Here is an 18,584-nt window from a genome sequence, read left to right as displayed (position 1 = left end):
CTCGAACAAGACTCAATCGAAAAGAAAACATATATTACGAATTAATGTAAAACGATAACACAAGTCGATTTTGGAAATTACTACGTATCACGTGGTCGTCAGTATAATTAATCGATCAAAACAGAATCTACGTTATTATAGTCGGAAATGAAATTTTATTTAAACGAGACATAAAATTAGAATTCTGGAAATTCAGCGAGTCCATTATTCCAACTCGTAAATAAATATTTCAAAGCGACCTTTCACTTCGATATAAAATTCAACAGTCTCTTTACTTTCTTATATTTCAAGTGCCTTTTTCTTCCAGTATTTCTTTTCTATTTAAACCAAACGCCATCGAGTGATTCCCATTTCCAACCAGAAATTTCAAAACGGTAATTCCACGATATTACGACACTTGCTTTTCAGAATGTTTTCAATGCTTGTCGCCGTTCCAACAGCTCGTCGACAAAAGAAAGAAAGTTATTTAACCAGCTATCGAATAAATCTCAGGCTGTCCAATGTATCTGCTCTTCTCGACGTTTTGCAGCGGAAAAAATGCGGAAATCGATGACAGATTTTCCTTTTGGCTTCTGTTTCCATGCACAAGTTTCAGAACGAGAATTCCACGATATCGCGATGTTTATCTTTCGAAACGTTTTCGATATTTGTCGATGTTTCAACAACTTGTCCGCGAAGGGAAGTTATTTAATCAGCTTACAAATAAATCCCAGGCTACCCAGAGAGCATCTGCTACCGTCGAATAAATTCTCCCCCTCGACTCAGGGAGAACACGTGCTATTCTTTGCCCGCGTGTATTATCCGCGCGCTGCTGCTTCGTGCCAGCACAAAGATAGGATCGAGTCGATACGAGCAGGTAATAAGGCGATCTCTTTGTAATCGACCCCGCCTATCGTGTACCCGACTGCGCAGACTTTTCAAAGGGTATCTCTGCATATTGATGTTAATCTGCATCTTTAAACCATTATCGGGGAAAAGTAACACGGAGTAAAATAGTTTACCTGTAAACATATACCAGATTTTCCTGAATCTATTAATGGACGATATTGTGTTCATCCAACATATCATTTGTAATATTTTGTCGGCATTGTTAAGTCGATTCACCTTTTCTAACTCTGTTTTTTCTTTTTTCTTTTTTTTGTTGTGATTATGGAGATTATGGAAAATCCTGAGAATTTACTTGTGACGTTTATTTCGATATAAATGCCTGATATTATATCCTTTTCAACGTTATTTGGTTTTTACTGAGATTCCATGAGAATTGGAGAAATTGAAATGTTTTTTAGCGTTACGGTAAACCTTTCGCTTAAATCGCTAAAATTTGGAATCTTTGACTACATGAAGCTAGCAGGCTTTCTTATCTTGTCAATCTCAAAGAAAAAATGAATAAAAAATAATGTTCAGATAATTGACAATTTTATTAGAGTATCACAATCATTTTAAATCTATTACGAAATAATCTCAACTTTGCCAATATGAAAAAATGATCATAGAAACGGTTTAAATAACAAGGAAAACATTCTCTAAGATTAGCCAAATGGCCATACAATTTCACAAAGTTCAGATATAAATACCGAATAAATTTCTATTATTTCTTATACGCCAAAAGATACATCCTAGTAGAATGCATAAAATTTAATACCAATGCATATGAAGTTAGGAATTTCTTGAATCACCGCGTAGAAATATTTCAAAGAACAAGATACCAATGTTTGTCTTGGAATATCTAATCGTTTCGGATGCTAATCGCGAGAAAGAGTTCAGAATATATATAGCATGTGCATTAAGATTATTGAAATAACCTGGTCCCTACCCCTTCTACGCGAAGACGGAATGTCGCGCGGATAAGGAAATGAATTATCGAGCGTAAAATGGTGACACCGAGATAAGTATTCGAGATCAGAAGACGCTAATGGGAATAGTATTCTCCAGAATATGATTCGTATCTAAAGAACGCGAAGAAGAGTATCAGGGGCTTGATAAATCCTCGAAAAAATGTAATCTTCAACTTGGTGAAATGCGTATTATGTAATGGCCAAGGTCAATCTGTCTTCTATCAGAAAGTAAATGAAATGTGTACTTTATCTGAATAAATATATCCGTGATGATGAAAGCTGCCTGAAGCTTTTGCATATATTTTCGTTTAATATATGACTTTGCCAACAGATCACTTTATTGAAAAAATATAGAAGTTTTATCGAAATGCTATATTTCATTTAGTTTTGTTTATATGTCGAATAAATTCATTCGTTGAATGACGATTATAATTTGTTAGCAATTTTGAAGCATTCAGAATATATATCTGGCACAATTTTCACTAATTTCACTAATAGCTACCAGCAGAAAAGTCTGCTGCAGATCCAAACAACTCTACGCCTAAAGCACGATCTGCTGAGCAAAGCCTTATCGACGAACCCAACTAGCAGACTTCAGACAAAGGAATCCTTTCCTTTCATCTTCTCTTCTACGAGTACCCAAACTACTATTGCCTCTATCTAGACTCTTCATGCATTCCAATCAAATTCCTAAGACTTCTCTAATCCTTCAAAAATATCTCTACATACTCCTCGACCTATTTTCTACAGCGTCATTCCTATTATAATAATCGCCATAATTTTCAGAAAAATTACTCTGCTCCCTGCCTTCCGCCAAAACTTAGCCGACTGAAAACACAGAAAATATCACATTAAACTAGAAAATCTCTTATCGTACACACTTTGACCCGCCCGATTAAACGTTCCATCCCGAAAGCGTTCGTAAATCGTCCGAATCTAAAATCGTATTATTACATGAACAACGTTTTCACCTGATTGATTTTCGTTTAAAACGCGAATTATGAAACTTATGGAGTACCGTGTTGATTTAACGATTTCGTAAAAACATTGTTTTATAAGCAGAATTAATTGTTGCCGTTGATACGTGGCTTCGAAATGGTCGAGAAAGATCGAGGATCTAATTTTACTCGCATCAAAAATATTGAGAATTCGGCTTGTTCCGATGCTTCGAGATATATATAAGTAACGCTAATTTGAAAATTATTCGAATTTGAAATCTCCGAAGATTAAAAATTAAAAGTATCGAATTTAGAGGTTCGAGCTTGATTCCTGGATCAAATTTGAAGATTCGATTCCAGAAATGTTCGTAGATCGACGTAGCCTAAAGCCGTGTCCCCATTTTCCGTTATTAGAAGTTAAATAGAAACTTCTCAGGAGAAACTTGACTTATTAATTATTAGTAAATCCCCTGTTACTTCTCTGGCAACTCGCACCAGGGCTTCTTCTTAAAGAAAGAAAACAGGGTACAAGTTCTTTATCACGAAGTAACGAAGCGTTAGAACGAAGCTTTGCGACGGCGGAACTATGCTAATTAGTCGGTACGATTTAATGAATATTCAACTTACCCGAGGGTGGAGAGAAAGCCGGATACGTTGCCTTCGGCGTATAGGCTGACGATGTCGCCCAGATGCAGGAAACTCGCGGAGCCGAGGATCTCGCCCATCTTGAAGCTGTTGTGTTCGGAGTCTCTCGCTCTTTCTTTCTCTCTCGCTGCCCCAAAGTCGTAGAAATTCAACCTCTTAGCCGAGTGAATTATTCATGGCTACACCTACGGGGGTAAAAATTATCTTTACTGTTCGTCGATGGCAAACGGAGCACCGGATGCTTCACGAGAGTGTTTCTTTATTCAAGATCGAATAAAGGGTTTAAGATTTACGAGAGTCGCAAAGTAGTGGACTGTGAATTTTCATGCATTTATGGGAAATTTATGGCTGTGAAAAGTCAGAGAACGCGCGTAATATGCGAAAATATATGTACAAGCTGTGCAAAATATAACACCCGATATAAATGAAAGAAAATACGTGCCTAAGTATTAATTAGGTATATTCCACCAGGTATATTCTTCTGGTCGTGTTTATAAAAATATAAATTTGCATAAATATCCACAGTCTACTTATAAGTGGAACAGCAGAACCTGTTCTCGAAATTTCATATTTTCATTTCCTTTTTGTCGAAAGCTTTATAGTACTTTTGAATTATGAACGGATGTTTATTATAAAATTGGTGTAGACGTTCATAAGAGAATTTTTTGGATTTGGACGTATGTAGAATCATAAACGTCTTATTGTTGATCGTTTTCAATGGATATGTACCATTCGCAGCTGGGATCTTAGCTAAAGGAAGGGGATACAGGTCTGAATCGTTTAACAGGACCACCTTCTGTGACACGATATGAAAAATACGACATGCTATAGAATATTTTACAGGAACAGGGCGTTCCTATTATTCACAGAAATAGACGCATCTACGTTCAAAGGTCGGAGAAACGAACAACTTTCCATCCATGTATGATATATTAATCGATTCGATTCCAAATTTCATGTCCGATAGAAAATTTAAATCTAAATCCATAAATCGTAATTGTAATCGTAATTGAAACTCGTCGAAACACCTGACACAAGTAATATATTGCTAGATAATGAAATTATAATAATAATTATATTATAATTATAATGATCCACAGTTGTACAAAAGAATTGCTAAATTCAAGCTAACGAGCTTTAGATATTTTGTATTTGCCATTATTATACCAACAATATGCAGGTAGTTTTCGTAAAATTAACATATGTCGATTTTTATTCCGTCAACTCACCGTGGAATTAACTAAACAAAGATAATACGTTTTTAAAACTGCCATAAAAATATCATTTGAAGAATCAGTATATTTGGTGTAATTTTTAAATCTAAGGCAATTATTACAAACTGTCATAAACCTGAAGGCAACGAATCGATTTATACATCTAATACTTCCACGGTAAACATGTTATTACGAGCGAACCGAAAGTGATGGAAACAATTCTTGACCGATATAAATCGCTTATATACCGTCAAATTGTTTATCGATCCGTCGCGAAACTATTTATAAACAGGATGAAAACCGGAATAATATCCGGATAAACTGAATGAATTGCATTTCCCAATCGAATAAACGAGACGGATTACACGTGCCTCGTTAACTCTGCGATTCATATATTTCCAATTGCTATTATACTCTGGGACCAGAGTCAGGCAATTGCGACTGAAATTTTTGCATCCCCCTGGAGACTTCCGGTCGCTTTCAACGTGTTACGCGATCCTTCTGAAATAGGTCAGATTAAACTTGATTTCACGATGGAAATTGCTACCTTTCTCCTGTCCAACTGAATCCACCACGAAAACGAAATGAAGGAAATTGGTCTACCCTGTATTTCCTATCCTTGTAATGAGCTTGCTCTCTAAATTTCCACTTTGACAAATGAAAAACGAAGGTATGAAATAATTATTTCTTATTAAGAAGAATTTGTTTAGGTTTTGATTATTTATCGATTATTATTGGGAGTTGTTTTGTAGTTAAAGAATGTTCTTAAAAGGTTTGATTAGAAATTCAACAGTCCAAAGAGCTAATTTTCTACGTTATAAAATACGATATATATGTTGTGTTCAAAAATTGAGGAAGTAACTTTAAAATTAATTCGAATTATGTTATAAAATATATCTAACTTTTATAATAGAGAAGCCCAACTTCTAGAATATACAATAATAATATTTCCTAATAATATGCTAGAATAAAATTTTCTTGAAAACGAAACCTTAAACGGAAAAATTTTGTTCTGCATTACCCACTTATTTTCATACATAGAACGACCTTCTGTCGATTATCTAGTTTTGCTCAGCCTTAAATTAGCCACGTTCGAGTACACTTGATAAATTTTCAATCTCTATTTTTTCAAAAACTAAACCGATGAGAAAATTTTATTCCACATTTTTTTTCTTATTTTTCTACAAGGAATTACGCTCCACTTGCTTTTCATGTTATTCATATTATTATTATTTATATTATATTTATATTTATTTACATATATATATATTATAAATATATATAATAAATATATATAATATATATATTATATATTATATTAATATATATATATATGTAAGTAATATATATATAAATTCATAAAAAAGTAACTCTTTCAATCCTAACGAAACGTTTCTAGTCGAACTGAACCAAACTGTTCGATAATAATCGTAGCAATAAAATTATTCTTCGATGTTGCTTAATGTCAAAGCTCATTCGAAAATCCGTTCCACTGTTAGCTTCTCGTCTCATAGCGCGAGTTGGCAAACATTTCTGCCACATCTGACTTTCGACGATCGTTCAATTATGTTGAACTGTGTACCTCGTTAAATCTTCGCGCCAGCTACACAAACCTTTCCACCATATTTTCCACCACAAGAACATTATCATCGATTTCTTTCTGCAAAACTGAACCCATATCTAGCTGTTTACACGTAAGCCTAAGGTTGAAGGTCAGTTTATTTCTAGATATAACCACGGCATTCTTCCTTTGCCTCGAAGACATCTTGATTACAGATAGCTTCACCCCAGGGAATCTCTTCGTTCGTCTTCCCAACGAATTTAAAAGAAACAAAGGAAAGCTCTTCGCTTGTCAATTAATTCTTAAAAGAATTTGCTGCTGCACGGAACGAAACTTTGCTCAGTTCGAAGCATCGACTGACTCTCAATTAGATGTTTTTCGTGATTGCAATTGTTTCGAGACGATCGATTGGTAAATCTCTCTTAATCTAGACAATTTTTAAATCCTTTTATCGATAGATTAGGAACGTTAAAATGGAGATAGCAAATTCACTGCTATTCGAACGTGATAATTCTTTTCCTGAAAGTGCAGACCTTTCACATTAAAGATACTGCTATCTTTGTTTAGGTAATAATTAAACTACGCACATTTATACAAATTCATGTCGTTCTAAATATATTCGAAATAAATGAAACTTGGATAGAAAATCGTCGTGCGTATTAAATATCATAAACAGCGCTATAACTCGAATATTTCATATATTTTTGTACATCATGTGCATCCTGTAGATCTGCTGCATAAAAATTCGCAATCAACTAATAGCGTTTGCTTTAAACATTATTTCCCATTTCTTATCTTTCTAAATCACGTTGTTAAAACGCATAAAAATTAAAACGCAGCTGTTGATAGTACGTGTTACGTATATTACTGCGCAACTAAGTTTTACATGATTAATTTCCATTCAAAAACCTGGCCAAAGAGAAGCAGAATGTTAAATTCGTATCCAAGCGAATTTACATAACGTTTGTTGTAATAATAGTACACAATACAGCATAACTTTCATAACCATTAAACTGCAGTTACAGTGTAGTAGTAAACAGATAAAAAAAAGTAGGTTAAACAGAAAAGCAACTTGTAAGTTTATTTTACGTGCCATTTTACCGAACATTTAGACTTTAGAAGATCAGTAAATTTCTTGGTTGAATGTTATCACTGTATCTTAACGTGGCTGTCTTTACGATGATTCAGCGTGGATTACAGCCTCTCATCCCTCTTATAACGCTTTAATTTTAAGCTTCTTAAGCGCGAAACCCTAACAGTTTCGTTTGTCCTGGCCTTATCGAGGGAGTAAAAAATCAATCTTTTCTTTTTCCATAAAATATATATCCAATCGGCTGACGCGTCTATCGTACAGAATGATCGTTTAGCGTTTATTGTGCAGCAGGTTTCTATAGCTGGGCAGTATCAGCCGCAATTTGTAGCTCTATTGTCGAGCAATTAAATCATTCGAAGCACCAGCGTGACTACTTTGCCGCGCAGAGAAACGCACCGGAGGGTATTACGATTTGATTTTGTATTGATTTGTTATTATACGAGCCGCGTTTTCACCAAGCTATTTGACTTTTGTTTGAAATCCGGACCATGGAATAAAGAGCAACGTGTTATGTTCACGATTTCATGGAAAGATTATTTTATGAACAGAATTTTAAGGTCTCTTTTTAATTTTTCAAAATTTACTTTCAATTTTAATTCGAATTTTATCAGTTAACAATTAGAAAGCTTTGCTTTTCTCTAGCTTTTTTTTGGCGAAAATCTGAATAGCAATTTAACAGTTCGACAATTTATATTCGTGACGTTTTCACGATGATTTGAAATTTAGATTAACTGGTTTAACTTCAAAGTTCGGAAACTTCAATTTCTCTCGCCCTATTTTCTTTTATCTCCAAGACACAATCCGCTCGCGTAATTTGTCTGCCAATTGCTTTGGAGAGCATATTACAATTTCCTCGATCATTGTTACCGTATAGACTACTCGTCTGTGTTTAAACTATTCTGTGATACCAATGTATATACGCAACTATCCTATGTGAGCTACTTTCTCCATCCAAGATTCTATATCTATGTCGAACTTCCTTGTAATATATAGTCAAATGTGTTACTTCATTCAACAACATTCTATTCTTGGTGTTCATTCATAGAAAAAGCCACGAGACCAGCACGAACGCACGATGAGTCACGGAGGTAAATTCAATTTTTATCTGGGATAATCAACGTCACGTTTAAACGCTCATCAATAAAAAGATGAACCGAACTATCAAAATTTCATTTAATTTATTCTTAATTAAAGCGTATCTGTTAATTAATATCCATCATTTCAAATCAAATGCTCCTATTATAAATTTCGCAACAAAGCAAAGCGACGATAGCTTATATTTTTATTCGGAAAAATTAACGATTCATCGTTGAAAAATTTATCGTTGTAAGAAGTTCCAAGATTACAGTAAAATAATAGAATTCATAAACAAAAAAAATTAGAAAGACACATAGGAAATTTAGTTGGTCTTCTCAGTGTGGTATTTTTTAATAATTTGTTCAACACCTTCGACCAAAAAATTTCATCAGCTTGGTTTTCTGTTATTTTTCTTTTTCTTTTTCTTTTTATATGTAATATGTATGAGTTCAACCACATGCCGTCTATACAATGGCGAAATACTTGTAGTTGTAGCATATATGTAGTATAGATTTGTATAGTAGTATATGCGTTATATATATTCGAAAATACCCGATATAAGGTGGGAAAATAAAAAATAATCAACAGTTTGTAAAAACGGATCAGTATACGAGGAATAACCGATACATCAAAGAAAATAATCAAATTTTTCTTCGTAAAATATATAGCAGCTTTAAAGACGATGTAAAGTAAACATGTCACTAAACGATATCTTTATTACTCCTTACTAAAGTTTGTAATTTTTATAGTAAATGACAACTTTTTATTTTACGCGACGAGCATGCTCGTCAAAAGTACTGCGATGAAGTTTTTGTTTAACTCGTATACTCGTCGAACGCAGTTAACCGATCAATCGAAGATATATAGTCTGTTTTGATATAACTGTACTTAAAAGATGAAAAATCGCAGATGAATTGAGATATTTCAACATATCTTGAAAAATGAACAAACTTGAGATAATAGATTTCTAAAAACACGAAATTAAAAATTAATAAAGTCACGGGAATTTTAATTAAATCGATGGTAAGTTTTGCGAATGTAGATATCATACAAAGAAATAAAAAATTATACAAAATAATAGGTCTTTGAGTAAAAGAATTATTATTGTTGTATGAACTCTCTGCTGATTAAGAGTTTAATACACACGCATCATCGAATAATATATTCCATCGATATAAATAGACGACATAAATATTAGATAAACAAATAAAAGCAGAACGCAATGAAGTCATAACTAGGCTGTAAATCTAATTAGAAGTACAGCAGGCCGTTTCAATTAGTGAAAATTCAACAAACTGTACAAGCTGCCGTTAAATTTATTACCAATCTGGTCGTGTATTAACATATCTCTGTAAAACCGGTCCTGCTTCCATTCATTTATATTACTGCCTCTATAATGCAACTTTACATAAAGAGAAACTTAAATAACACACCTTGTGCTTCATTTAAATGCCACATCTTTTAATTATTCACGGTGAGTTTATAAACTTGATATAACACGATTAAACAATTCGCAACGAGTGTTGCGTGTTAATGTGTTTAACAGTTAATCTGTAAAGAATATTTTCAACGTTTTGTCAAGTCGATGCGAGAACAGCGTTAAACATACGCGCGTGAACGAACTAAGCCAAGAATACAGAATACCAGTGATCAGAAATTAAAATCACACTGCTCTAGCTCCCTCTGGATCTCCATTGAAACGATTCGCGAAAATAAATCGGCTGGAAAAAGTCAGAGTGAAAATAACCAGAATTCACCGAGCAGTCATTAAAACGAGCATTATTTCGTTAAGTTACCTACGCCGTTTGATATTCCAATAATCTCGGATTCAAAGGTATTTCTTTCGCGCGTACCATACGTACGAAGAGAATGAGTACGAAGAGAAGAGAAACGTGATAATTATTTCTGTTCGTCCTTTTATTCTAACGTCATTCTGTGACCAAAACGGACATTGTAATATAAAATAAGTGAAATAAGCTAAACTGTTAGATCTGTTAGGTCTAAAGATACAATTGACGAAGTACAAGTACAAGGGCAGACAACATATTTAAGATTACGAAGAGGCTGATGTTTAGCACCAAAATGAGATAAAAGTACAAACACAGAGTTAATTAAAAAAGATGGAAAATGTGACTTGTCCTATTCTTCCCTGCGATCTTTAAGTATTTTCTCTTTCTTTGTCCCTTTTTCCCCTGTTTATCAGAATTTAACAGTGTTCTGAAATGAGAACGCTATTTTATATGGAAATGATCGGCTGACAAATTGTTCACGGGCCGTTAACGTGAACGTTTCGTCTGAAAAAATACAGTCCACGAATAATCGCTGGCTGTGCTCGAAATAATCGTAAAACACAGCGCGTTCAATGCTGTAAAACGGACGTTCTTAATTCACCGCAACGCTACAAGTTGAAAAAATTTCGTACGACGCATAGACGATAATCGAAGATGAATGAGATTAATGGAATTTTACAAGCACCATCGACGAACCCCGTACTACGTACGATATTCATAAACAGTCCTTACGTTTCTTCTTTCGTTTTTATTTCTCCTTGCTTTTCTCTTTCTTCGTTTTTTGCGAATGAGACGTTAATCGAATTTAAATCGAAATCGTCGAAAGAAGCATCGATAAAATACTCCAAAGTCTCTATAACGACGTTAATTAAAAATGTTGTAATAGAAATAAAGATATCTATAACATAAAAAACTGTAAGCACGAGCTTAAGATTTCAACAGAGCCTGTCGACGCATAGATACGGTTTCATTAGATCGTCAATTGCCAGTCAATTGACGATTATTGTTCGATCACTGGCACATCCGACGAAGAAATAAAAGAAACATCTGCTCGTCCCCTCTATTTTTTTTTCTCCGCTGCCTCTCGATAGCTGTTTTCTTCTTTTTTTCTCTGCACAGAAGATCAAACATCGTACAGAGCGTTGAAAGAGCCAGCCTTTTTACTTTCTTTCTTATTCTGAATCCAATATCAATATCATACAAATTAATAACGTTCGAAAGTCACAAAGAACGTAGAAATAATTCGCAAGACCTATTTTCAATTTTATACAGGTCATTTTTCCCTATCAAACTTATTGCAATGGAAATAGCAGCGAATTATTTGTCTTTTCGGCTCCATCTACTCAATCTTATCCAATAAGGAATAAACGAACTTTCATCAATACTTGATCAAATCAAATTGTAATCAAATCTTATTAACGCTTGTAATATATATATATATATATTACAAGAGAAACTAAGTTACAGTTTAAAAACTTATAAATTTACTTTAGTAAAAATTACAATTAAAATGGACAAGTATATCTACCGATCTGTAGATATAAGCATATTCGTGAATGATGTACATGTTTCTATATCGTTATCAAATCGAATCACGAGATTGAATCCGAAACGCGTTGGATCAACGAGAGACGATATCCAGGACTACGCGCAAGAATCAAAATTTCAAGCAGCGAATCTGTCGCCGCAGAGCAGCGTATTGCATAATGCAATAATTAAACGGATTTCAAGCCCGTGCACCTTGGCCTCTCCTCGAGCGACGGAGAACCCGGAACGACGACGCGACGACGCGAATCGCGTACACGCGCGCGCTTTTCAATTTGTCCTGGTTGCATAACAATAAAAGACTATTCCATTTCACGAGAATATAGTTTTCATAACATTACAGAATCGTGGTCGTATATCACGTTACAACCATATAGAGTTTCGTTTTCCCAAGGTTTTTCACGACACGCGTCGCCTACGCTTTCCTCGTCTATCTTTTTCCTCCACTTTTTGTTTCTTTTTTACCTTCCTCGATAGTTGCATCTCACGCTTCGCGAACGATCGATTTAACGCGACACCGATGCTCATCGATATCCGCCTCGATATAAATATTTGCCGTACACGTAATTCCGCGCGTGCAAGCTAGATACACCAGATAAGCATTTTTTTTTTCTTTCTTTTTTCTTGAATTCGTCGGCGAAAGAAATTGGACGTTCACCCTTTGACGGTGTAGCAGGAGCGACGAAGAATTCGGAATTACAGATTTAGAAAATCATTGTCTTATCATCTAAGATGTCCTGTATTCCCAGCACGAGATACAACAACTTTTTGCAGGAAAAACGTACACGAAACGTAATTCGTGTACGTTTCGGTCTTTTTTATTTTTTGGCTAAAGTATTCTGATAGTTAGATAGTCGAAAGTTAACTCACAACGATGGTGAACGGTGAAAGTGATCTGTGTCTTAACGTATAGTCGAATAAACATTAATCGATGCTTATTTTCTCGTGTGATCTACAATTTCATAATTTAGTTACATACACAGATATAGTTCTTCTGTGATATAATTACAGTGTATAGATATACATATATAATAATTAACAGCATAGATATATAATTACAGATATACTCGTAAAAGTAACGTAATATAATGAATTACTTTACTAAAAAGTAAAAAAAACATAGATATTAAATGTATTGAATAGAAATAAAAAATGTCACAGAGTATTATTTTGATCTCCTGGAGAAAATCAGAACATGAAAACTAAAATCGAACGATAAAAAATCTTCCGGCCTTCGATCACGTTATGGTCTTACGATTTCATTTCGAACGTTTAAGAAATTTATGATATATACAATAATTGTTGTTATTTCCGTATTTAGAGATGGAATCGTAATAGTTACTATTTTATTCTTTGGATAAATCTATCACAACGTTCCGAGGCGAAAAACCTTTATTGCACTTTCTTACATGGACTAGGGATAAAAACAAAAGAACATCTTAAACCTATCGATAGTATCTAGAACTATCTTCTAGTTACTATTTATTGTAACTAGCGCATCTGCATATGGATGACGAGCGCAAACTCACGTTGTCATTTTCAACAATAATTAATACAGCTTGCCCGAGTTTGTCTCCCGTGTGGTGGTGGCCAAAGGGCTAAAAAGAGAGAAAGCAATTGGTTCGAATTTTGTAAAGGGAAATTGGTTAGTGGGTAGGTGAAAGATGGTCCAAGGCCATTTGGCAACTTCTTCAACGAGTTATTTTTGATTGACGAGGGTCTTTTAGAATAGTTCAAAGACCTGTTAGACAAGGCCGTTTTAGAAAAGACGTAACATGGTAATGGAAATGGAGTCGGAAATGGAGCGAATATTTGAAATTCGAATGGCAGTGGAGTTATCGAATCGGCGTAAATGGATCACGTGACGTGCAATGGAGAAAATTTGATATGCGCATGGAATTTGAATGGTTCGGGAGAATTCGAGTCTTTCGAAATATTTCAAATTACAGATGAGATGTACACGCGTATATCCAATGTTCCGTTCTTTTCTTTTTCCTTTTTCTTTTTCTTTTTTTTTTTTGGTTAAGTTGCTTCAAACGTAAAACCAGGGTTTATATTCCGTTTCGTCTTAAACGTCGAATCGGAACCGGAAATTTTGAGTATCCATTGCGAAAAAGGATTATATGGCGGGGTCCTCTCTCGTGGTGTGTTTACGATGATACGTGACCTTGCTCGATAGGTCGTTGAACTCAACTTAAAAGAGGCTATCACCCTACAGAGTAAAAAATAGAACGTTTCATTAAATCTTCCTAAGGCTCTCGATTTCGCTGTGCGTTGCGAAAATAATCCACTTGCCGTGAATTAAAAACACGTAAAACGTTCGCGAATATGTAGAATTTCGAAAGATTTTGAAAAATCACTTCGATCGAGGTTCTTTTCAATGAATCCATTCATTGGATCGTATAAATAATACTTTGCGGATAAGTAGAAAATTATAAGGTCCGTAAAAACGTCATCGATGAATTTCTAACGACGTTTCTTCAGATCTCAAACGAATCCCTTAATTGCTGGTAAAAATGTATGCTTGCTAAAAACATTATCTATTTAGAAAAAAATACGATAAATTCCGTGAACGTTTTTTATTGAAACAAAGAAAATTTCATAACTCGAAGTTATCTAACGGATCGCTGGAAATGAACTAATTTCGAAAATATTTATCGCGTTCGCTGAAAAAATTCGAACATGAGATGATATCTGAATACATTGGCCTCTTTTTCAATTGCCTACGGTGTAACAGTACGGGATAGCAGTTGTTGTCACGAACGAGCGATTTTCATATGATTATACAGATGACAATAATTCATATTTGAACATTAGATAATCCGATAGTTCTCGAGATGATAAGTACAATCAAAGTGTAATAAATATAATATAGTTACTAAATTGCAATTATTTTGTCCAAATGTATATTTCTACGAATATAAATAAAAGAATGACACCTAAATAGAGGATTAAAATACTTTACATATTTTAAATATTAAAACAGTTATTATACTTTGTATATTTTCTAGATTTGTTCGTGTAACATAATTATGAAAATCGAGAAACGTAATATTTGACTCGTTTGTTCATTGGACAAGTGAAGATTTCCGCATCCGTAGCTTTTGCCGTAAGAGGAGCAAATGTGGTATATGTGAGAGAGTCGATACTCTGCGATATCGATTTCAGGTCAGTCAAATCGAAGTGCACGAAAAGAAGGAAGTTCAAGCGATTCACCACCCGCGCGAAATGTCATTAACCCTTTGCGGGATTTGCCGAGTGTACGTCGCGACCCACGCTGCATACGATGTATAATGCGATATATCCGTTTTGCATCGAAATAAAACTAATAATAGAAAGTTTCGATCATCGACGCAACAATATGCATGCATTTATAATCTACCGCCAATGATACGGAGGAAGGATATGCGAGAAAGATATGCGAGAAAGATACACCGAAGATGAAATCGAGTTGGTCAAGTCATTGGCCTTTACTAGACGAAGTTACGTGGACGTTTTTACGATAAACGCGATGCAAATAACGTACACATAATGCACAAGGTAGTCGCAGTCGTTGATACTATGATTGATACAAATCGTTCATTGTCTTTATTTTTCTAACTTTGTTTAAACAATATACTATGTGATCGTCTTTGTAATACGAAATTATCGTAATAATTTTCATTCGAATAAATCTTGTAAAATACGTGAAAAGAGACTTGATCTTTTCCTTTGCATTATTTTCTTTTGGTATAAATTTCATATCTCAGTTGTCGGTAGAATTGTAATGGTAAGCCTAAAAGAATCATACTATATCGTTAATTTAGATATAACCTCTTGTAAATGACCTTATGTAAAATATTTGAAAACAGGTTTTAATTTTCCTCTGGTGCAAGTTCTATGTCTTAATCGGCGATATAGCTGTAGCCTTAAATTTGAAAATTGAAATTAAATTATAGTTGAAAAAGCGTAATAAACGATTCTTATTGAGAGCTACTGCGTGTCAACAACGAATGAAACAAAAAGAAACAATTGAAAGATCGTGACTACGCTTATTATCGCCGCTAAGCGGAAGTAGTAGTAACCGAATCAATTTCGCGCGTTCCCCTAATATCAAACAAATTAAATTCATTCCACGTTCCATTTTCGTAGTTTTCGTGTTCGCGGCCGAAATCGTATGCGATAACACACACACGATCGGCGTAAAGCGTGGCGTGCTATTGAAAGGAGGATAAATAAAACGTGCCGATTGAAATCGCTCGTGTGGAATCTTCTACAAGACGAATCGCATAAATCCTACACAATTCTCCAGGAACGACTAAGTACATGCGCTCGCGATAGGAGCTCCTTCTATCGAGGAGCTAGCTAGATGATTCTATGTATAGGTATATCAAATTTATAATTGAAAACAAAAATTAGATAGTATATTAAAGTAAATAAGATATACAGAATTTAATTCTGATTTAATAGTTGAGATTTTGCTCAGTCATAAAGATAAGAATCGTAACGTTAGAATCGTGTTCGTTAAAATAGTTCGTCTCCTATAGGTTTAGAAACTAGCATAGTTACGATAAATAGGATACTTGACATCAATCATTCTTAACCACATTAATTTCTTTTTAAAATCTGTGCCGCGACAGTCGTTTGTATTGTCGATAGCGCTATTAACGCTTTGTTAATATTATTCAGGAATTTTACGAATAGGAAGGATTTCAGCTCCAAAAAGGTGTAGAGACTTTAATTGGCAACGACTTCAAATAGACTGTGTGCGCACAGAATAACAACACGCTCTTGCCACAGTCGAAGTATCGAGGGATTCGAACGCGAAGGAAATTAACTTGGCGGCTAACGTCAAGCGGATCTGCCGTTGAAAAAGCCCCGTTCTAATACTGTCAGCTGATGCCTAAAAGTATGCAGAGCTTATTACAAAGGATCGAAACACGCAGTCGATTCTGCACGCACGTTCCTTCAGTCGTTTAAAGAAAAATGTCTGTCCCATGTTAGTTGACAGATCTATTAAAACTTATTGACATGTTTCTCACGCACACCAGTCACCCTACGATTTGTCCTATGGAATAAAATCTAACCTATCGAGACATATAGGACAATCAAATATTTCACGAAGAAAAACAATGCGAGTAAAACATACAGAAATATTCATAGATATCGAAGATTGCAAAGGAAAATGAACCGGAGGAACGAAAATAAAAGAAAATTTGTACTTTGAACTATCGGCGTTAGCTGAGAGAAGAAGAAAAAACGTGTTTACTCACGTTCTGGTCGCCTGTACCAGTTCCGACACTTTCGGAGCACTTCACGTTGTCGATCGAAATCGTTGAACGTAGTGCGGTAACGCACCGGTCTTACGAATGCCGGAACACGTTCCTCGAATGGCCAAAAATATTTCAAACTACGTTCACGATGGTTCGTCGATGCACCTCAACGAAAAAGGCGAAAACGTTCGTGATTTTGCCTCGCTAGTTGTTCATGTAAGTACGTGTCACGGATACTGTTTTTCTCTTCTGCACAGAATTTGTAAACGTCCACTACGTTTGATACACAAACAGGATTGGTTGAAACGTTCACGACGCTGGATTATATCGAAAACGTGCAATTTGATTATGGTCGTAAAATCACCGATACGTGCGTACGTATACACGAGAGTTTAGAAGACGACGCACGAGCAAAAACGTTCGCACCGCTCGGTGGTTCTGGCACGACTGGAATACTGGAAGCGGACTCGCCTCAACTTTACATATGGCTGCGTATCGTCCAATGATCAATCGACTCCAACTTTTTCAAATACTTTTGTGGATTTTCGAGTTTTTTTCTATCGGTATAGGAATAATATAACTCCTATTATCTAGAAAAACAAACAAACAATGAAAGTAGTAATTATTGTTTAATGCGATAATGAAAAACATCGTTTGTTGATAAAGTAAACGACCTTGAAAGACTTTACATAAAATGTATTTTTTTAATAAATATCAGTTAATGGATATTATTATTTATTATTTATTCACTCATAATTTTTTAATAACGAAAAAGAATATCTTTTAGCACTCCGAGAGTACGAGATATTTTCGCCTATTAAACTGATAGACCCATCGGTATTGTAGATATTCTTGGATACATATTGCCATCTGTTTATCACAGACAAGGCACAGCGAGGTAAAGATAGATGCAGAATGGACGTGATATCACCGACCAAGTAGTCAATGGTAACGTGAAACGCTTTTTCCCGTCCCACGTTTTGGTGATCCCCGATCTCTTTACCATTTTCGCGTCACATGCGACGTTATCGATTCGGTAGAGTACTGGTTTGAATTGAAACTAAATTTTCCTATGAAATTGCAAGTAATGTATTTTTGTATTATGTATTTCTTCGATTCTATCTATTTAGATCTGAAGATCTAAGAATAGATGTCATAATATTCTTTGAGATTTAATTGCGAATACGTTGCATCTTCAAATACAATTCATTTATCAACTAACGTCAAATTGAGCTCGTTGTAAAAAATAACTAAGACATGTATCCGCCCGTTTCCTCGAGTTCACGCGTCTCCGCTCATTTCCATGCGTCTCCGCTCGTTTGCACGCGTTTCCACACGTTTCCTTTCGTTCACGCGCATTCACCTGTCTCTACCTGTTTCCTCCTGGTCAAATTGAAAATCGTTTTGCATTAATTTAGACAAGCGAATGAAATTTTATTCGGATCTTTTTTATCAACTACGATCCTTAATATTCTGGGTGAACTAAATTGCGAGACATTTAACCCAAATTGAAATGTTAGGCGATATTCTTTATTCTTTATTGAATTGCGAATGATCGAGGCGTATCTCGATACTCTTGTAATGCACGAGACATTTTGTAACGAATAAATAATGGCGCGAGACCCAGTGATACG

General features: G+C 34.9%; 1 protein-coding gene across 17 annotated transcripts in view; it reads right to left on the bottom strand.

Moving 5' to 3' along the window:
• Positions 1-17,421, bottom strand: part of LOC126918435 (inositol 1,4,5-trisphosphate receptor) — a 50,017-nt gene extending 32,596 nt beyond the window's left edge. For 16 of the 17 annotated variants that reach the window (XM_050726302.1, XM_050726307.1, XM_050726314.1 and 13 more), the window contains exons 1-2: positions 16,951-17,421; positions 3,401-3,603 (exon numbers count right to left, since the gene is read on the bottom strand). In XM_050726302.1, coding sequence (XP_050582259.1) covers positions 3,401-3,498 — 98 coding nt within the window. In that variant the 5' untranslated portion in view covers positions 3,499-3,603; positions 16,951-17,421. Of the gene's footprint in view, positions 1-3,400; positions 3,604-13,227; positions 13,297-16,950 lie in introns of all 17 variants that reach the window. The other variant, XM_050726303.1, reaches the window with a different exon arrangement.
• Positions 17,422-18,584: the final 1,163 nt, after the last annotated feature.

This window comes from Bombus affinis, chromosome 7 (genome assembly GCF_024516045.1).
Source record: "Bombus affinis isolate iyBomAffi1 chromosome 7, iyBomAffi1.2, whole genome shotgun sequence".
NCBI lineage: Eukaryota > Metazoa > Arthropoda > Insecta > Hymenoptera > Apidae > Bombus > Bombus affinis.
The sequence above is the reverse complement of the archived record's forward strand: the minus strand, read 5'-3'. Positions and strand labels throughout refer to the sequence as shown.